The sequence below is a fragment of the Ambystoma mexicanum genome, chromosome 1p (genome assembly GCF_040938575.1).
Source record: "Ambystoma mexicanum isolate Mex_15411 chromosome 1p, UKY_AmexF1_1, whole genome shotgun sequence".
In the NCBI taxonomy this organism is placed as follows: Eukaryota; Metazoa; Chordata; class Amphibia; order Caudata; family Ambystomatidae; genus Ambystoma; species Ambystoma mexicanum.
In genome coordinates this window covers 147,664,324-147,686,012 of record NC_090921.1, presented here as the reverse complement: position 1 = coordinate 147,686,012, position 21,689 = coordinate 147,664,324, and the positions used below count along the sequence as shown (strand labels likewise).

Genomic DNA, 21,689 nt, shown 5'->3' with positions numbered 1-21,689 from the left:
GTTGCACCACACTTTGTCTTTGACTGTTTGTTGTGTGGATGTAGGGGGTACTATAGGTTCTTTGAATATTGCAAACAAATTTTTAGACTGGGATTTGGCATTGTCGATTCTGAGGCTATAGGAAGCCACTTTGGCTACTGTGATGGTTTTTTTTGTATTGTTTGGTGATTGTTTTGTTGTCATCTTGTGAAAAATCAGAGGGACCGGATTGCCATTTGGTAAGTGCTGCACGTTTACGGGCTCTTAATTCGAGTGGATCTTGAGTGAACTAAGAATTGACGTGTTTAATGGTTTTAGCTCTTTTATTCTGTAATGGGGCGATAGCATCTATTGCTTTTTTGAGAGTGGCGTTGTAAAGCTCTGTAGGGTTGTTAGGGAACGGGGGTTTTAGCGCTGAGGCTTCTATATAAGGTAGAATTCTAGTGATCTAGCCATGGCTGATGGCACTGGTGGACTAAGTTTAGCTGTGGCAGTGGCTCGAAGGTGGAAGTGTAGGAGATGGTGGTGTATTAGAGCTAATTTCGTCTGCACAATTGCGATCAGCTATCCAATCCAGTATTCGACTTTTGGTGTGGGTTGGGTTAATGACTTTTTGGATAAAACCCATGTCTAGGAGTGCTTTGGCAAAGGCTTTACCTTTCTTATCTTTCGGGTCGTTGAATCCCAGATTGAAATCTTATTGCTCTGGTGTTGATTACCTTGGAAGTCAAGTGAGGGACCCGGAGGGCGGTAGACTATGTGGAGAGTTATTGTGTCGTTGGGTGAGAGGGATATTTTTGCAAGGATATTTTGACAAAGGTTATCACAATTTTCAGTAGTCGCAGATTTGATTTGTCTAGAATTTAGTAATTCCTTGACAATGAGGGCGACGCCGCCTCCTTTATTGGAGGTTCTATCTTGATGGAATATGGTGTATCCCGGTGGGAGGGCTTGGCAGATGGCTGGTCCAGATGCTTCGTGTAGCCAGGTTTCAGTAATGGCTAGGACACCAAGATCCAGCTCTCAAATCAGGCCATGAATCTCTGTGGAGTGGGCTGGAATGGAACGTGCATTGATAATGGCACGTTGGATTTGGCTGGTAATGGGAGGTCTGGTATTAGTTTACTGTTTTTTTTGGGGCACTGGTATCCTTTATGGATTGTACACAGTATCGTGGGACAAGGTGTGGCAGAGGGCGAGGGCACATGGTAAGTTTGCCTTCCTAGGTGCCTTTTGGGAGTGGATGAAATGTGTCCAGAGCTGGTTCCTAGCCGCTGGTTTCTCAGAGGGAGAGGCATAGGGCGGGTAGTGACCAGCGAGCCTACTCATAGGGTAGGGTGGAGTGGTGGGATCCATGCTAGGTGGCCTCCCTGCTGGGACTGGTATGCCTTTGGGCAGGGAGGAAGGGTGTAGGGGGAATCGTGTTGGAGCAGGGCAGCATTGGCGCCATGCTAGAGAGCAAGGTGAGCACCTTTTTATATGGAGGTAATCATTCACAGAGCACAAATATGGTAACTGGCACAAAAGTGCAGTAGGTAGTACCTAGGTCAGGCCGACTGCTCCTGTGGCCTTAGGTTAACATGTTAAAAGTACTGGTATTGAATCGGAGCGTTGGTGCAAAACAATTAAATGATTACATGCTTACAAATGATTACGTGCTTACCAGAGGTCTATGCTAGGCCTGTAATATTCACAATGAGGCAATGAGCTTGGCATACATGGATGCTTACTAGGCAAAAGATGAACGTAGTATATTACGCATGGTAAAAACAAGCAATTGCATGTGCTAAATCACTTTACGAACGGTGCAGCGTTTAAAACGTTACTTGAACAATATCATTAGCACAGCTTAATGTTGCTTACACATACTGTGTGCAGGATAGGAAGCGGTGGGTACTTTGTATGCTACGGCCGGTAGATTTACCAGAGAAAGTACCGGTGATGACAAGTATTCTTTTCTTCCAGTGCTGCTGACCCTCTTCCCAGCTGCTTCTGCCGTGCCGCTGGACCCCCTCCTGAGCCTGGCATGGTCGAATCGGAAACCACCATGGATTCACTACCTCTGAGCCAACAGACCTTCTCGGAGCTTTGGCGCTCGTGAGTATTGGAAAACCCAGTGTTACTCTAAACTCTCTCAATCACCCCATGTATGAAGTAGGGTTGGTACTGGGTGAACTATATTTTCTTGCTGTGTGACTTGTCCTGAATAGCTCAAGGTTTTCAAGGGCGAATAGTTGTCTGTGTCCGATTTAACTGCACAACGTTGCTTAAGGAAACCAAAAAAACCTTGCCTGTGAACGATGAACCAGAACCTTATGGAAAAACAGTATTGTGCGACGAGGTGTAAATTCTGAATTGTGACGAACGAAGCCGAAGCTGGAAAAACACCTTCTGGTGTCCTCCCTTCAGAAAGCTTTTTTATTTTTTTAAGGCGTACTTTTCACTTGCTCCTGGAAAAAGTAGCGACTTCTCGATGGCAGTTACTCCGAATTCCCGAAAAGGCCATAGGAATGAATCCCGAAAGGATCTTGGCTAAGACCAGCAACAGTGTGTTTTGCCAAAGGCTTATTTCAGAGTCGTCGGTGTGCCAAAGGGGGTATGTCTGAGGGGCGCAGTGTCTGAGGGGCGCAGTGTAACAAACATGTATTGACAAAATGTCAGTTGCCTTACACTGCTGTGAACACTTCTATTACCCTAGTACAAAGATAAGTAGCATGGCAAGAATGATGCATACGTTTGCAAGATTGAAATATTCATGCGCTTATGAGATCAGTACCTGAATGAAGTAACCGTGCAAAGAATAATTTCCACTACGTCAACCGGATCTGAGTTCCCTTTTTAAATGTTGGCTTATTCCCAGTTAGGACAGCATTCTTCTACAACGTTTTGAAATGTACTCCATGCTTGGTGCCAGTAGAGTGCTCATCTGTTAGAAGAGACCACCATTGTGCTTGTAAACATCAAGCTTGCCATCCATCCTCTTACCTTCCTCAGCCACCTGGGCATTGTACATGTTGGATCTGAAATTGGTCTAGAACAGGTCAAGGTTTGGATGGTGTTAGGCAGAATCCTCTGCAGTTCCCTTAGGGAGCACTACAGAAGATTAAGACTACAGGTATATACAAGAAAATCCCCTTTGGTATCGGTCTGTACCACAAAGATTAGTTGGTAGCTGTGGCTAAGCAGTCACTCATCTCAAGAGTGAGATGAGCAGTATTCAGGGTTTACACATTAGGGCTACAATACTATGGAACAAGGAAACAATGACCAAAGCTTGGTATCAAAAAGAAAAAAATATATATATTTACACACTCTAATGTTCACACACACGCATCACTATTGTAAAAGCAAGTTAAATCAGTTGAGTATACACGGCTCCCTATTTAAATTGTAGACAAGTTTGAGCCAGAGTGAAAACTGAGCAAAATGGCACAGTGAAAACCCAGCAAAAATGGCACTCTTACCAATTCCTCAAAAGGGAGGGAAAGGACAAGTTATACAGGAATATGCTCTTTAACACACCAGCAACACTTCCCAAGAAGACTGTGAACAAGTTAAGCAAGGCAGTACTTTAGCATATGCAATACTGAGGTGAAAACCGAGCAAAATTGCACTTACACAAGTTTAAAGAAGAGGGAAGGAAAAGGTGGTTATAAGAGTTAAGTGCACCAATGCGTTTCTAGGTGAAAAGTAATCTAGAGAAGGCAGTTGTAACAGATTTAGCCAAAGTCAATAGGCCTGTGCCAGAGTCAGTGGTACAGAGCAAAGTGCCCAGGAGCAAAATGTTTCTTGTCGCTGCAGTCAAGTGTTTAACGATTCGAAAAGGTGGTTGCAGAAGGTGAAGGACAAAGTTAGATGACGGGGGCGGCCAACCCAGTAGGTTAGATAGGGATTTAAAACACAGTACCCAACGAAAAAGGGTGGCCTGGAGGAACAATGTACCTTAGTAGTGGAAGAGGCTCCTGCGGTGGCGGTAGTTCCTGCAGTTTGGGTGATCCAGCAGAGGAAGAGAGGCTCTCGTCGTGGAGGAAGGTTCAAGTTCCTGCACTGCCTAGGGATGAAACCAGCCGCGGTGCTGCCTGACGAATAAAAGGTACGCTCCTTTAATCGCAATCGTGGTGGACGAGTGCCTGGCTATCCAGTCTCCTAGTGCTTGGTACAGGTGATTCGACCAAGGCAGGTCCTGGAAGGCAATTGGCGAACTGGTTGGCCCCACCAGCTCAAGGGAAGAAGACTCTAGCAGGTGAAGAGCTTCTCGAGTCGTTGGAGAAAAGTGGTGAGGATCTGCAACAGGGCTTCACCTGTGGTTGTCGTTGCAGATGTCTTTGGCTTCTCTCCTCTTCAGCTTCTTAGTTCCAGTGGCAACGTCTTGTCCTCCAGTCCTCGGGACCCTGCTTTTATGCAGCAAGACCCCCCCATTCATACAGCCTATCAGGGAAGAGTGCGACTTGAGTTGCGTAGGCAACCCGGTCCAGGATGCCTATTCCCCCTCCCACACATCCTGACTACCCCAGACTCAGTGGCGCCTAGAGGAGGGCTTTTGTGCAGAAGCCCACCAAAAGGACTAACAAAGGATCCCCGACCTGGGTTAGGGTTACAGAGGAAGACTCGAGAAAGAAATATTATAAAAGTTCTGACAATAAAAACCTACCAGAGTAAAGTTAATATTAAAATAAACCGGCGGTATGTTGGAGGCTGTCAGTAAAAGTGGTAGCCTCGAACAATGGGAAAATCCCATAGGAAAATATTTGCAGTCGAATAGTTACAGTAGAAACCACTGCCACCAGCCAGAAACTTTTGAGAGAGGGACTGTACGGTACCCCCTCAAAAATGAACACTAGGGAAAACTATTAACCCTTTAGTACTTCCATAGTAAAATGGTTTGTACTGGTTTGGGTCAATGGCAACTTTACATGCCCAGGGAGACAGTATTCAGTCCCAGGGTATGGAGCCTATGTCGGGGGGGGGGGTAGGGGGGGGTTGGGTGGCGTGTCACTATGACACCCCTGTGGTACGGCACGGAGGGTGATGTGTACCACACATGTAAAAAGATGATTCATATGAGGGTGAGAAAATCCCATAGACCATAAGCACACAACATAGCCTAAAACTCACACTAGCAAACTGTCTAAGAGTGGGGGGGGGGGGGGGTCTCACTCTTAGCAGGAGAAAAGAATAAACCCCTCAAATCCAGCAAAGCTGCTGGGGGACTCTATAGGTAAGGGAAATTAGCCATAGAAGAGAATTTTCCCTAACAGATGGTATCTGAACCTATGGGCCCATCGGCTTTGGGGGCACATGGGCAGTAGTCACAGCAAATGTTTTCTTAATGGTTGCTTGTCCATAGCCTTTGCAATACAAAATACTGTACCATTCTCCAGTTCACGTAGACAGTATTTTATGAGACATTATTTGCTATCAATCAAGAGTCTTCCGTCCTTCTGGCCGAGCCTTGGTTATCCTCCTGGGATACCACACCCCTATCCCTAGGTTTTATCTGCGATTGAAATAAATGTATTTGTTACTTGCCTTTTTAAGCAATGATCCTAAAATCTCCCTTTTCCTCTGATTCAATGTGTTCCACCCTATATCCACATTTGTGTATATTTCAAAAAGGGAGTGCGTCCTCTTAGCCACATTTATTCTGAAATTATCAAATGAGTCGCCCTCATACATTTGTCACTGATGCAAATAGGTCACATTTGCCAATCCTGAACACGATCATGTGACCAATAATAAGAGTTTCTGTGGTTCAGGCCGCTAATGTTATCCTCCTTTTGCCAAATGCAACATGAAACATTTATATTATTTGTTTTTTAAATGTGCAAAATATTCCGTCTGAGACACCCCGCTTCTTTAAGATTGCTGTGTTGCAGACCTCTATGGCTTAAATTCATACAAGGGCTATCCTCTGTCCTTATCAATCTAGATCCAATATATGTAGATCAGCAATGGTATTATCATCTGCCCTTGCTGTCCTCCTGACCGGTCCAGAATTTATTATTTCGGTTCTTTATCCAGTGACCAAATATTGCAGGCATGTGTTCCATGACTTAAGTATATTCAAAGTACTAGATACAGACATTTTGGCTGCCCAGGAAACTTGCATAGAGCAGGATTTTTTTTGTTTCCTAAACATCTGGGCCTGTGTCTGAACACACATCACAGATTGGTGTGGGGGAGAAGGGGAATAGGTTTTCATAGATTCTTTTGTAAGCACACGTAAATTACACCCAGTGCTTCCGTTTTTGGCACACTTTAGTTAAGCAAAATCTCAAAACCTTGTCGGGAAATCCAAGATTTCTGTAGGTTGCCTTATTTAAAATGTCTCCTGGTTGTAGAGCCACATAGGAATTCCTGATCCTGCAGACAGTCTTTCTATATATATATATATATATATATATATATACTGAATGTGTGGATGTTTGGCCGCCTATACAAATCCACACCCTAGTCTGTTTGGATGCAAAAATCTTATATGCAAAAATAATGTTGGATGTGTGTCTGTACGTTAGTCCGGCTATACAAATCCACACAGTTGAACCCACTGCTACTAAATTTTGCACAGATCCTCCTTTGTCTTGGGCAAGATTGTAGGCTGTTTGGATGCAAAAAATTGACTCCGTGGATACCGTCATTTACTGATGCTCACCCCGATTCACTACAGTAGGTACTAGAAGGAGGCAACATTTGGAAGTGTTTGAAGCAGCAAACTGTTTGATGTGGTGTTATTACTTTGAAATGTATTACAACTGTATGCAGTTTATTAAAGCATTTTAAAGGGATTATAAAATATATCACGCCACTACAAATATTGGAAATGGCAAGGTTACAGTTTGCTCTCTTCTCGTGAATGAATTAAGTAATCTATCAATCTTTCTTGGACATTTTCTAAAATGTGCTGAAGCCATGTAGTGACTGAAACGTGCTGCACAACAAACAAACAACACTTGGAAAAGGTCCATCTGATGCAAAGCGAAAATCAATATCAAGAGCTTCTAAAGCGCAACAACAAACGGCAGCATGACTGGCCGACCAGAGGACAAGAGCAACTTTCTCCAGGGCAAATGAGATGCCAGAGCAACTTGAAGCAAGACTTGCCGACAAGAGCAACCTCCTCGAGGGCATATGAGACACCACTCGATCAGGAAATGGGCCACGCCGGGTACCCAAGCTGGTATTTGTATATTCCTTGAAGGTCTCCCGGCTCCTGTGGCCCGATTGGGAGTAGTACAGATTCGGTTGCTTCTCTTAGGTTTTGGTCAGACGTGAAAAACACAAGGCATACCATTTGTATTTCCGTTTTTTTTTTTTTTTTTTTATCGAAATTAAGCATGGAAGTAGTTTGACCTTTAACAGAAAATCGAAGTACTTCAACATATGGCTTCCTCTCTGAAGAAAGTTGGCATAATAAATTTGTAAACTACTAGCTAGACATAGAGGGGCTGATTCATGTAATTTTGTGCGCCGAAAAATGGGGATTTGTGTGCCATTCTGCCCTGAAATCCCTGTTTAACAAATGGGGATTTGCGGGCAGAATGGATCTTTTTTTTTTTTTCAGCGCACAAATTCCATGAATCGGCCCCAGAATGTCCCTTGCAGATATACACACTGAGTCCATCGTCCCTCGCCAGTGGCATAGGCCTGCAAAAGGGAACATCGATTTTGGCTAAACCTGAATATGTGGGTTTGTAGATGTGGGTTTGTAGATGTATCAAAAGATATCTTGGCAAGAAGAGCATTTTTCTTATTTGGCCATTAGTGAGGTACTCCTCACCAGGCCTCAATTTTGGCTGCATGTGGGTTCTTTTTTGTGTCTGAATGTCATGCGATTTAAACACATTTTAAGAGGTTTGTGTGAGTACAGTTTTGATTTGCAAGTTGCATCTACGGTTGGGAGTAGTATATGGACCGGTGTCCAGTCAAAATCTCATTTGGTGAATGACTTTTTTTCTCGACATTTTGACTTTCGGCCAAATGTTGTTCGAAAATGTCACTATAAACCATATGGACCACTATGCTTTTTGCTTAAAGAATCGCTTGCAAAATTATATCTCTATGAAGCAACCATATGACATTTTTAAAAAGGTAGAGAAAGTGTGCATTCTTTGCACAAATAACCCCAACCACTGGTTTCTATAATTCTTTTTTTCTACATACCTGTCTGGAAGCAGGTTTCAAAGCCGTAGTGGCCGAGGCTTTCCCGCTCCTGAAATGAAACCGTTCAGATTTATTCTCTCCCACACCCCCAACTCGGACCCTCCAACCGACGCTGCTCTCGGTAACTTCCACCTGTCCGTCACCAACACCCTTGACATTCTTGCCCCAGTCATGAGGATCTGCCTGAAACCCCCTTCTAAGCGCAACACCTGGTACGACTCTGAAACGAAAGCGCAGAGCTGTGGAACGGAAGAGGCAATATAGAATCTATCCGTGCCAAGAAAAGGGCCCACATTCATGCACGCGTATCCGGTGCATCCAACAACACGGGTGAACTAGCCAATCCTTCTGCAGTCTCCTTCCCTATTCTTCTCCAGCCCTCTGCAACGCACTGGCCACTCACTACACCAGCCTTGTTACTCCCCCCCCCCCCCCCCTCTCCCAAATCACCCCTCTGCCCCTTCCCTCCCTTGGCCACTCACCTTCCTGCTTCTCCTTCAACCTGTCACACCTGAAAAAGTCACCAGAGTTGTCCCCTCCATGAAGGTCTCTTCCAAACAGGTTTTCCCCCCTTCTCATCCAGAACCATCAAGGACAACATAGCTTCTTGCCCCTTGCCCCTGCACTAGCTGATCTCTGCAACCACTCCTTTGCTACTGGTTCTTTACCCTCCTCCCTCAAGCACTCCCTTGTGCACCCCCTCCTTAAAAAAAACATCAGCAGATTCTACCTGTCCTGCCAACTGCCGCTCTATCTCTATCACCCCTTCCTAGGGAAACTGCTGGAGAAGTTGGCCCTGCCTCAACGCGACTCTCACACTGAACTGGTTAGTGGTCTCCATGATCATGAATCTGGATTCCGAGCATCCAGCGGAATGAAAACTGCTCTTCTGAACCCCTGTGAGGAACTGCTCGCATCCCTGGATTCCAACTTCCCAGCTGTCCTCATCCTTCTTGATCTCGCCTTTGACGCAGTCAACCACTCCATCCTCATACAAAGGCTCCACGACACCCTTGGTATCTCGGAGCGGGCACTGGACCGGCAAACTTCCTAACTGACCGCTCCTCCCAAGTCATCCTGGGCACCTTCTCCTCCTCCTCCATCTGTGGTGTCCCCCAGGGCTCTATCCTCTCGCTTTGGCTCGTTAACATCTACCTTACTCAGCTGGCACTCATGTCCTCCTTCTCCCTCAACTTCCAGTGTTAAGCAGACGAACCCCAACTCTTCTTCAAACATCCCGCTGACCTTCTTGCACCTACCATCATCCCTGACTGCCTTTGTGCCATCCAGTCAATGATTGCTGTCTCGATGCCAGCAAAACACAGATCGTACCCACTGGGACCCCTGCTCCCGACTTCTTCCCTTCACTCTGGCCTTCCTCCATACCCCCTCCCCCCACCCACTCCTTCTGAAGCCAGATACCTTCCTCTTCGACTCCTCTCTTCTGCCTCCCTCACACTCCAGACATTGCCAAGAAGTCCCACTTTCAGCTCTTCCTTCTCAAAGGAATTTTACCTTTTCTCACCTTCCTTCCAGAAGCTCAGTGTTACCCGATCCCTGGTTCTCTCTAGGCTTGACTATTGAAATGGCTGCCTCCTTAAATCTACCTTTGTCCACTCTGTAACCAGTCCAGCTAATCCAGACTAGGGCATGAGACTTATCCTTGACCTCAAGCCCACTGCCCGCATCTCTCTGCCCTGTCTTCACTGGCTCCTGGTTGCTTCACGGATTAAATTTGGATCCCTCTGTATCATCCACAAGGCTGTCTGGGGCCAGGATCCTATCTGCAACTCTCTTACTAAATAGCCCCCTCCAAACCTCTGCTCCCCTCTGGCATCAACATGTGTAAAGTGTTTTGCTAAACAGAGTTCAGGAGTTCGATTGTTTTCCTCAGCTGGCTCCCTTCTTTGGAATAGCCCTCCCCTCTCCTCTTCTAATGTCAGTTTCTTGTTTGGTGTCTAGGGCCCTTATGCATCCTCGGGGGCCCTGACCTCCCACACCAAAATCACCCCCAGCCTGTGCCTATCCTCGGCACTTGCCTCGACACTTCCTCCAACCTGGAGGCTTGCACTTGCCATGCATTGCACTTCTCCTGTTGCTAACCCATGAGCACTCTGGCACCTATCCCCTTTCCCCTCCCATCTGCACGTTTTGAACACTCGCAAGGCATACATAGTAGGTTCGTTTTGCCCCCGCTGTATTTAATATTGTGTATGTATTTTAATGTATCGCATCCCCTTGTCCCCTCCCTGTTGCCCTGTGGGCGCTTTGAAACAGATTTTACTTGCTGTATAAGCGCCTAACAAGTGAACAATAAATTACCCGAGATCTCGGCCAGTTCATGCTGAAGAGTTCAGCGTATGCTGGGGGTGTGTGCTGTGAACCAATGATCGTGGAAATTGTTAAGGAGCTCACTGGGGTTACGTCTCTGGTTTATTATATTTCCATGTAACACAGGAGTTATTTCCAGGAATTAAAAAAGTACCTTCTTTGGTCCACAGCAGTGCTGGCCGGGCCTCTAGCGATTACCATCTGTTTTGGACACAGTGGGGCTGTCTGCCTTACTATCGATTCTCAGGTTCCATGTAATAAGGTCCCCTCAAATATCACCATGCAAATAAATCTAAATTTGATATATTACCTGATACCAATTCCGTCGCACACTTGCACTGAACCGCCTAACTGTAGTTACTGTGTAGTATACGCCAGCCATTATTGACCTGGAAACTGGCCTCTATATCTGTGTTCTTGAGTGATGGTCCAGAACGCATCTGACCGACCAATGGACCTCCTAGTGCATCTCAATGTGCCCTGCAGGGATCGAAACTAGGATTTGATAAGCCGGTGCTAAAAGCAGCTCCTGGGTCAAGTGCGAACTACCCCATGACCGGGTGCTCCCACTGAGAAACCAAGAGCTAGTACATGGGGTCCCGCAAATCACAACATATCTTTGTTCATTATTTATGACCTCCCTCCCCCCGCCCTCTCTTTATGCTGTACATATTGTATATCCTAATGCTTGCATCCACATAGGTGCGTTTGTTCGGGATTAGTTGGCCAGTGGAGCCGAAGGTAGCTCCTGGTAGCTGTTGGTGTCAAGCCAACTAGCTCCCAGCGCCCCGCCACAAGCGGGAGCTAAATAGCTCCCAGCGCCCCTCCATTTTGAACCCTTCCCTGGGTGCTTTATTTGACTCTGGAAACGGCAAGCCGTTCCAGAGGTTGCTTTGAAATGGCTCTTCCAACTCCCAATGAGAACTGTCCCTCTTAATTTTCATTTCGCTGTTAAGAAATGCTGCCACCTACCCGAAACCTGCCAAATCCCCCTTTTATTGATGTAGGGGTTTTATTAAGCTAATTTTAATTTGTACATTGCTGAAATTCTCAGTTGTGTGATGATAACGCCTATGCTTATAAAATGCCGACTTTTAGAACTATTGTCAGACTTGTGAACATGCATGAGAGCCGTGCCGTTCGCTGTATGGATAATGGTGTACTGGTTCCCGGTCAGTGGTAACCCAGGTTTGGTCTGTGGAAAGAAAGTAAAACTGGGGAAAAGTAGGTTTAGGGTTCAGAAGAAACGAAGCACTTGACCATGGATTGAATTCTGGTTGGGTCCGGCATCGGGTACGGCATCGTCCAGTTCCCAAGGCAAGCACAATGCCCCTGTGCTATCCTCGTTTTTATCAAGCACAATGAGAGAGCCGGCTATGATGAGAAGCAAGTTTTCATGGAGTACAGAGCTGCTGTGGTACTGTCAGAGTATGGTTGTCTGGCAGCCCTGATGTGCTCAAGTGTGCGCTTGATGTGTGGAGCCTTTTTCCGTAGTATAAATTGAGCGTCTTTCTGATTAGTCTGGATTCACCTGGGAGGGGGAGGGAGGGGGTGCCGGGCCAATTGACAGACGTTCCATCATTTCCAAGATTCGGCAGTGTAGATGTAAATGAAGGTAATAACAAAAAAAAGGTGACCGGGAGTTTCGCCCCTGTTCCCCAACAGGGGCAAACTTGCTCGGCCACAAGATGAAGGATTAATCCCAGAACCCTCTCTAATAGTAGGATGGACCGGCTGGATCCTGGTCTCCCTAGCCTGCCTCTAGTCCCAGCCAACGGTGCTTTGTTTTCAAACGGATGGTTGTAAATAACCAGCCATATTCCACGTTGCGCACAAACCAAACCCTCCCCAGAGTGGGCATGGGTGTCTTTCCACATACCTCCCTTCCATAAATCCTGGCACCGAAAAGGTTGCACTACAATTTGTTCAAAAAGCCGTAGGATTCGCATAATTCCCAAGACTTCAGAGTATGGCACACCGTGCCCAGGAGAGCAACAGATGGAGGGCAATGATAGTGGGACTGTATCAGCCCATGCGTCCTCATGGAGCACTGCAAGCTGTGGCAAGTCTTGCACAGGGAGGGTGTGCAAGAGTGAAACGCGGCCTTTATGAAAGCAGCTGTGCAAAGAAGTTCTGATAAGGTGCAAGACGCTGCTCCCAATTTCTCGTTGTGCCCCAATGACTATATAGCAGTGCTTTTGGGAAATAGAATCTGGTCTCAATGCAGCCCCACTGAACACAAGAGCTCCTCAAAAAAAGAATCCACAATTTTATTTTTTGTTTTTTTTACCTTTCTTAAAAAGAATCTCATTAAAGTTATTTAAAAAAAATATAGCTTGTTACAAATTCTTCCAGATCGCATCGGAACCGCATCTCGGCGCTAGTGCATTCTCCATTCCAGGTTAGGAAGGTGCATTTGAAGGCGTTTCTTTTTGTCCTGAGTCTTCTCCTCATCTGAGAAAAAGGAGTGATCTTTTTCCATAGCCTTGAGAAAGCCTGATACGGGCTTTCATTTATATGCACAAGCAAAATGCATTTGTTTGAGGACCAACGTTGGCTTTTTTTTGGGTATAGCGGTAAAACATATCCGCACGGGTTACTCCCCAACCCCCAATTGTGTGTGGCTTGGTGGACCATACAGATGGACTTGAAGGTATTGGTGGAGTCCTGGGCAGCCAGTGAAGAGTAGGGATGGCGTTTGGGAAGCCTCATGGAGCTGCAGCAGACAGGCCACTAAGTTTTGAACACCCTGCATATCTGTGTATTTGGTGACCAATAACTAGGCACAGGAATCCTGTTTGCACAATCGGGGTGACGGTGCATGGATGGACTCTGTGACGGGATACTCCGGAAAGGAAACCATTGGATCAACCGTTTCTGAACGGCGGTGGAAACGGATTTCCCAAAAACACGGTCTACCAGGATGCTTGGATTGAGGCCGAGATGGCATAAGAAACCGATCTGGCCAGGTCACCGTACGGCATAATTATAAACGCTCACCAACTTTTTAATGTGTCATCAGTGGGGACATGGGCAAGCTGAGCAATATTGGCGTAAGAGGGTGATCCTCTGGCACCTCTCAATAAGGGGGCAGGTCTTGGGCAGAATTACGGTTACAAGAGTAAAGCTATCCATACAGCGTGCAGGACCGCGCATAGCTCGGGCATTTTAGTGACACTACATGGGCAAACAATAGTTGTTCAGCTAAAAACATATGTTCTGTCCATGAAAAGGCGTCTAGTAGAGAAACTGAATGTGGTAAAATGGACCTACATGCCCAATCATTCCTCGCCCGCCCCATTGCTTTGAGGCTGCCAACAAGTGCCAGTGCCCCTCTCCAATCTGACAACTTGAAACATTGTAGCCTGTGAAATGGAACCACCTCTCATTACCCTCTTGGCTCTTCAACATACCCCTCCCCCCGCCACCCCCCCCCCCCCTTCCACCCCAACGTTTTTTTTTTTTTTTTTTTTGTACTACAATGTTGGCTGCACACACATTTGATGGCTATGTCCTCAGCAAAACCATAGCATGGGTGACGGTCCATGTATCATGTTTTATGGGGGGGTGGGGATGGCAGGGAGGCGTTTGGACTTTTTGTCTAGAAGGAACATTTTCAACATTTGTATCGGCATTGGTGTAAAATGTTTGGGTGTTTGAAGAGCAGTCACTTCTGACCTCGAGCCCTCTTCTAAACCTGTCCACTAGTGTCAGATAAGGTAACTATAGCCTGGGGTGATGGTGGTTCAGCCAGGATCACAGTTCGTCTTTTTTCTTTTTTTTTCTGTAGTCCTTAGGACACTGCGTTTAATTCTTTGGGATGCGGGTTTTGCTGTCTTTGGGATGCGGGTTTTGCTGTCTTTGGGATGCTGGTTTTGCTGTCTTTGGGATGCTGGTTTTGATATCCTTCAGACACTAGTTTTGTTTGCTATGCTGGTTTTGATATCCTTCAGACACTAGTTTTGTTTGGTATGCTGGTTTTGATATCCTTCAGACACTAGTTTTGTTTGCTATGCTGGTTTTGATATCCTTCAGACACTAGTTTTGTTTGGTATGCTGGTTTTGATATCCTTCAGACACTAGTTTTGTTTGCTATGCTGGTTTTGATATCCTTCAGACACTAGTTTTGTTTGGTATGCTGGTTTTGATATCCTTCAGACACTAGTTTTGTTTGGTATGCTGGTTTTGGAAGGGATTTTTTTGCTTATTCACTCAAGGAAATTAACACCTTTGCTCATATATTGCACAGTGACCTTCATAAAATCTGAGCAACGGCGGGAACTTGTTTTTATATGGAATTTAGAGCTCAAGAAAAGTCATCAAAAATATGTAACAAGGTTTTCTCTGCATGGTTCGCACTTTTTGTTAATTTTTTTACATAATGATGGGGGAAGCCAATGGAAGCTTGGACGTAGGTATTTTGGAGGAGTTGAGCACCGAGCATTGACTCGGCATGCTATTGCATGTATACTAATTACTCTAAAATTAGTTTTCACGTTTTCTCACTGTACATTGAGAAGAACTATGTAAGCAACACATACAATGGGCGCATCCTTAAAATACTTGGAACTAAATGGAGTCTGCTTTACCACCTGAACGCTGCAGCTAGAGCCATAAACAATTGTGTGGAAGTTGATTTTCTACTCTTCCAACTCTCATTAACTCAATGCTGCAAGTGTTCCCAGTTTACTCTGGGAACTCCCCAAACGCGGGCTGCACGGGAGGATTGGAGTGATGTGGGTGGGGCGGAGGGGGCAAGGAAAGTGCAGCTGGGTGGTCATGAGGGCTTGGACCAGGCAATTTGCATAAAAGCAAAGGGCATTTTGGGAACCTAATGACCTCCATTTTAATTTGTCTCCATACGCACCCAAACAGAAACATTTCTGAAAGTGTTTGGTTATATATGTGATGCTTGGGCTGTTCACACACACACACACCTCATGAATTAATCAGTCAATCTACTGGCCAGTCTCATGACCCACTAAGTGTGCCATTGGCAGCCCAACGCACACAATGCGTGCCTTTTTCATAGGCTCACTCGTCAAGCCGCAGGTTGGAGTCCCTTCAGCCCTTGCTGTTTGTGGCAGAGGCATAGCCAAGATTGTCTAACAAGTCGGATGTAGTTGGGCCCTCCGCGGTGCCATTTACATCTGAAAAGGCCCACACAACGCTGCTGAGTGGGCATTTACAGATTTCGGGGGGGACTTCCCTTTCCCCGCTCGGGCCCTACCCTGTCTACACCTGGTTTGTGGTCTTCTCTTAGAGAAGCAGTCGTGTTTTGGAGAATGAATTGCTTACTTGCAGCCGAGTTTCCTGATCAGTGTGGCACTGTTGCCCACATTAGAGGTTCCCCAGTATTCTCGGAAAAGGGAACAGGCTTTGCTCCCTGATGAAATGAATAAACGGGCACGCATGCTTAAACTACACATCTGTGCGGTTTTTGGGCTGAAAATCCGCCCATTTCATCCAGAGGAGCGCAGATCTAGTCTTCTGACATGATTATGGCGCTAAACGCCTATGATTAAAATCAGCTTTTTATTTTGACACTCTTGAACGCACAAGCCTTTTCCTGCTTCAAAACTGAAGATATTGGCCATTTTTAAAAAAGGCCATATTGGTTAACTATAAATATATTCTCTCCCTGGCCCCCCCTACTCGTGAGGTTTAAACGCACAAAGCGGTGGTGGTAGATCAATGGCGGTTTTCGTAGTCTTCGGCTTGTCTTCCATGTTCCTGAAATCTAGCCGGATTGTCCTGTGGGTGTGCTTGTCCACTCTGGCGCAAATCTAGTTGGTTCTGTTCCTGGAGTCTCCACTCACACAGACGTATGAGATCTTCTGCTTCATTCAGGAGCGCTTGCCAATGATTTGCATTCTGTCAATTATTTTATTAAGGTTAATTTGCTCGGAGTGACTGACCCACATATGCTGCCACATGTGTGCTGCCATATAGCTCTTGTTATGTGCATATGTTTTCATTGTACGCTGGACATCCTGACAGGAAGAACTTTGACCATCGGAGGTGGTGTTTGACGGGCTGCTGAAGACCCATTCTGATGCTGGAACCACCATCTGGCTGGTTTGTCCCATGAAGTGTACAAGATGCCGCTCCCGACACTCTTGTAACCGTCTCCACAGCTTTTAGCAATCTGTAACCAAAACAGTAGTATGCCTTCTGCTCTCACCGTTGTGAGCTGGATTGCAACTCAACCAGCCAGTATCTTGGTTTAGAGATTCGAATGTTCTATTTCTGGCTATTGGATCTCACATCTCCCAGTGGGATGGCCTCTTGGCACTGTAGGCCTGTCCAGGGCTGCAGTTGGGTACGGTTAGGGTGCTGGCACACACTCTGTTCCAGGCAAGCGAGTATCGTGCATGAGGGCCAGAGATTGGTGCTTAATAGTGACTTGTTCTGGTTTCCGTGTCTTATGCATAGGCCTATTAAGCGGTAGAGGCCTCCTGACACAGTGCAAGCAATATTTTCAGACCATGCAGGCTCGTTCGTGTGTAGGTGCAAGAGTAGTTCCTAGGTGACGGGGATAGTGTCTGGGGTCCTGTGTGATGGTTGCCTCGATTTTGGCTCAACGTTGCATGCGTGGGATCTTTTCACTAAAGCAATACCTGTGCAAAACCTCACGGGATGACAGAAGTGGCCCCGAGAGTTGAGATGTGGAGGTCATGGTGTTTCAGATTGCACAAAGTACCAGAGCACCGAAGTAATTCCTTGTTGCATAATCTGGGTGGGAATAAACCATTGTTGTGCTGGAATGAACTCATTCGCTCAGGAAAGGGAAGGGAAGCTGTAGGCCAAGTAAGATTTTAACAGTGTTTGAGGCGCCGAGCAGTGGTCCGACTTTCACCTGGGTTTTTCAAGCTTCTTTGCGTCACAGCTAAGGACCCAACTGGGGTAGCCACACCATGTGCAACTGTCTCCTGTGTTTTTAAATCCGATTGTTGTGCTTCCGGTCTATATCGCTAGACTGGGTTAATCCACAAGATCGTTGCTTTTCCTGAGTGATCACATTTCCATATATAAGTACACCGTTTCAGTGTCCACCTACTGTAATTTATAATAATGAGGCGGCACACATTCGGTTGCACAGATGACAAATCCTCAGACGTTAACACGTGTGTGTGTGTATTTTTTTTTTTTTTTTTTTGTCTGCAGGAGTTTAAGGAAAGTGTGATGGTTCAGATAGTACCTAGTTAGAAACTATAATGTAAATGCTGGCAACTATATCATGTAGGGCCCGTGGGCATGCATAAAAAGGACTTCCTAATGGAGACTGGCCTTCAGAAAAATGAGCATCGTGTTGGCTTCATGGGGCTAGACCAAAAGGGAGCCCTATTCATTTTTTCTGGGCCTCCAAACAGTTCTGCCCATTACACACTCCTAGACGCCGCTGTCTAGGTAGCTGAACGCTGGGATCATGGGAGCCTACTGTCTGGGACCCTGGTCAGAACCCGACGCCAGCTAAGGTGACTGAAGCTTAATTCTAATACACAATAATGTCGGGAATGCCATTATGCAAACCTATGTCTACACGCAGGGCACCTGTGGGGCAACCTATTTCCATGACTTGATTTAGATCGCAGAAATCAAACCCGATTGCCACCAGTACGGATGTTCATCTAAGTAACACTTCAGAGGTCTGAGGGGCACAAGGTGTACCCGTGGGGCAAGCCAATGGATCAGGTACTCAGTCTCTGACAACCTCGCTAATTATCTGATGCTTGTACCCTAACCTTATGATCTTTCTATTGGGAGTACAGGACTGGCTTTCAGGCTCCATGTTCCTATTTGCATCAGGGTGGTTCAGGCCAAAGTCCCTTCCCAACCGAGTAATGCCTGCCCTTCCTGGCAGCCTCATCCATACCCAAAAGCACAAACTAGCCCCCAATGTTGGGGATCTGGTCATGTGTTTAGCCCCCCTCCTGCTACTTATGGGACATGAGAAAGAAACTGGAAATTGATCAAGCCACATTTCTCCCTTCTTGCAGAATCCTTCTTTTCCCGGACCAAGTCCTCACGCTCATTGCTCCAACCCATTATTAGGCCGCAGTTGCTAAACTATCGTTGCTCCCTTCCAGCCTCTCTGAGGAAACCATACTTCCTGCCAGGCACCCCTATTTCCACAGTTGAGCCCAGCCAATAAGAAGCTAGCACATCGCAGTTGGGAACGACTGCACAAAAGGGTCTAACCCCTTCTAGCCTAGGCATCAGTTTACCCTATCCACTGCAGTTTAAATGGGGTGCGGTGGGGGGGGGGGGGGGGGGGGATGTTCTTGGATACGGTTACTGAAATTGAACATTTACATCATGTTGAGTCCTGATCCTGTCTTCTGCTGCTGTTCTCTGTATGTGGGGCTTTATAACCGTGCACTCTATCCTCTTGGTTCAGTTTTGCCTTCTACAGTAAGAATTTGGTTTGGTCTTCATTTTTCCTCTGTTTCTTCTTCATTGGCTCGTTACATTGGCTTTGCGACCATGCGGAGATTAGGAGTATCCGTTGCTCAGTCTGGTTTTCGTTTATCCCCCTTCCGAGCGCTCTCTGTCCGGCATCTCAATTTCTTCTGCCTCCTTGTGCACGTTTTTCTTCATTTTCAACTTTTAGCTCCTAAATGATGGAATTCTCTCCCACTGCATATTCAAATGGAGCTCTGTTTATTAAATGACTTAAGATTCCTGTGTGGCAGTTTTTTATTGAAAGTTTTCCGTCGTACAAGTTATTTTCATGCATTTCTTTTGTCGTTTATGACTGTTGGACTCTTATACAGCGCTTGGAATAAAAGCACTATATAAATGGTTTGGAGGGTGTCAATCGTGATCGGTCTGACCTAAAGCAGGTGATCCATTCCAAGACCCGATCTTGGGCCCTATGTGGGATCTTCGGTTAGTTAGGATTGATGGGACAACTGTGCCAAAAGCAGTGGCAACATTAAGCAGGATTAGCGCAGCTATGCCCTCTGCGTCTGTCTGATCCTTGAGGTCGTTGCTGTTGTGTTCAAAGAAGTCCAGTAACTGTGTGAACGCAGCACTTTGGCAATGAAATGACCATGTGCAGTCACTGTGTCATTGTTCAGGTCTCTGGACCTGGGCCTAGATTCTGGAGTAGTGGTTAATATAGGAGTTGGGATAGAAAGGTCGCCTGAGGTGGAAAAGGCATTCAGAATTGCAATAGTGGCTCAGGTACTGCTGTGGCAGAAGGTGATGTCCGTATAGAAGACACTGTGGCGGGTGAGGAAACTAGAGTCTGCTACAGGGCCTTCTTGATGGGTCAGCCACCCTCGATGATAATGGCTTCAGGAAATGAGTGGGTTCTCGCTTGGGCCATGTTGTTGGCCCAGGGAAAGCTGACCGGGGTTGTGGACAATGCTGTGCGGGTTTAGGGTGAGAGAACATGATGCTCTCTGCATTGGGTGAGGGGCCTTATTCCGCTAAACAAATGAAGTTGAGTAACCTATGAACCTACCCAGCGCTCTGAAGTTGGGGGTAATAACGCATTTCGTATACAAGTTCAAACCCTCTCCAATATTAAGTCGCTTCTCTTTACAACTTATTTATTTGTTTAAAAAACGATTCATATCTGTCCTCTGGGCTAAACACGATCATGTTATTTATCAAACCCATACACATTCCAAGAGAAAATTGCACATAGAAACAGACACACATGGTAAAAAAATTACAAATAGAATGTGATTACATGCATACAACCTTCATATATAATGCACGCATGGTAATTCATGGTCAATAAGTTGACCTTAATAGATCAAGCGGTAATTGAATAACTGCAAGTAGGCAAGAGAAAGCATGGAAACGCCAATTGAAATTTCAATTCTGCTTGCTTGGTATTCTCACGATGCACACAACGTATAGGTAGAATGTACCCGAGTCTTCTGTATAACCTCTAAGAGGTTAAATGGCCACGTTCCACTTGGAGAGGGAGAAAGAATCCAACAGATGCAGTTTTAAATAGTGTTCCTCATCCATTGGACTGTAGATTCTCAGTCTTTGGGCCCAGATTGTGGCACAAAAGGCAAGCCCAATTCCCTTCTAGCACTTCGAGGAGGTTTAAAAACTCACCTTTTTAATTAAAAGTGTTATTTTGCCGTGATCCTAATGACACTACCACTATTTTTACCCATCTGTATATTCAGTTATTCATCTGCGCCAGGATTCGAATTGGTTCGTTGTGTGTGTTTACAAATAACTAATCAAGATCAAAGTTCATATTGTTAAATCATCTCCTGATAAAGGTAGACTTGTATAAGGCTGTCACAGAAAAAAGCCCTACAGGGGACCGCACAAGTGCGCTCACATGCATAACAATTGCAAACAGTGTGCCATCTTCAAGGCACCTCTACCACACCGTAGGGTATTGCAATGGTGGCATATGAACGTTGTTTACCATCTTATTGTCCATGTCCAGAGACTTTATACAATTCCAAATCTCGTCATATGAAGCACAGATCGTTCACTTCTCCAGTAATTCTTAGGGCATCCAGTCATTCAATCCAAATTAATCTTTTTACCACATCTTCATGTGGGTCTTTTTTGCGGATCTTTTCCACAACCTGGAAGCGAATTTGTGAGATTAACTTTTTTTTTTTCTAGCCAATGTCTCAGCTGAGTTGACATTCTTGGCCCTAATACAAGATTGATGTTCATTCCATCTTTGTTTGCGTGGTCTTTTTGACTGTTCATCATAGTGTACCCCCACATGCGCATATAACGGTATAAGTCACATTATTAGTATTGCATGTGGCAAAACTATTGATTTTGATTCTCTCTCCAGATCTGGAGTGATTTTAAACATTGCTTTTTGTTACAAACCCGCAGTTTGTACAATGCAAACAGGGGAAAATACCTGCCCGTTTGGTCAGTGGAGGATGTTTGGCTGGCCCGGTCTTAAACCAATTTGTTTCTGGTTTGTGCTTCTCTTATAAGCAAATGTTGGTTGTTCTCTAAACAAATGTTCCACCCTGGCATCGCATGCAAGGGTTCCCCAATTCTTTTTAATGACTGATTTAATGCGTTCACTCTGAATACAGTATTTTGATACATATAACCATGCGAGTGGTTCTTTTTGTATGTGTGTTTGACCGTGGCCAGCTGTTCTCTTGCTGTACCTAACCTCCTTGGGTTAGTAACCACAGGTGTAATATTGCTCTCCCATTTTGGTAATCTCATCCCCATAGTCCTTGGTTTCACTAACAATC

At 45.6% G+C, this 21,689-nt stretch overlaps 1 protein-coding gene across 3 annotated transcripts in view; it reads left to right on the top strand.

Annotated features, from left to right (window-relative positions):
- Window positions 1-21,689, top strand: part of TP53 (tumor protein p53) — a 277,553-nt gene that overhangs the window by 190,273 nt on the left and 65,591 nt on the right. For all 3 annotated transcript variants that reach the window (XM_069645384.1, XM_069645368.1, XM_069645375.1), the window contains exon 2: window positions 1,945-2,076. In XM_069645384.1, coding sequence (XP_069501485.1) covers window positions 2,006-2,076 — 71 coding nt within the window. In that variant the 5' untranslated portion in view covers window positions 1,945-2,005. The remainder of the gene's footprint in view (window positions 1-1,944; window positions 2,077-21,689) is intronic.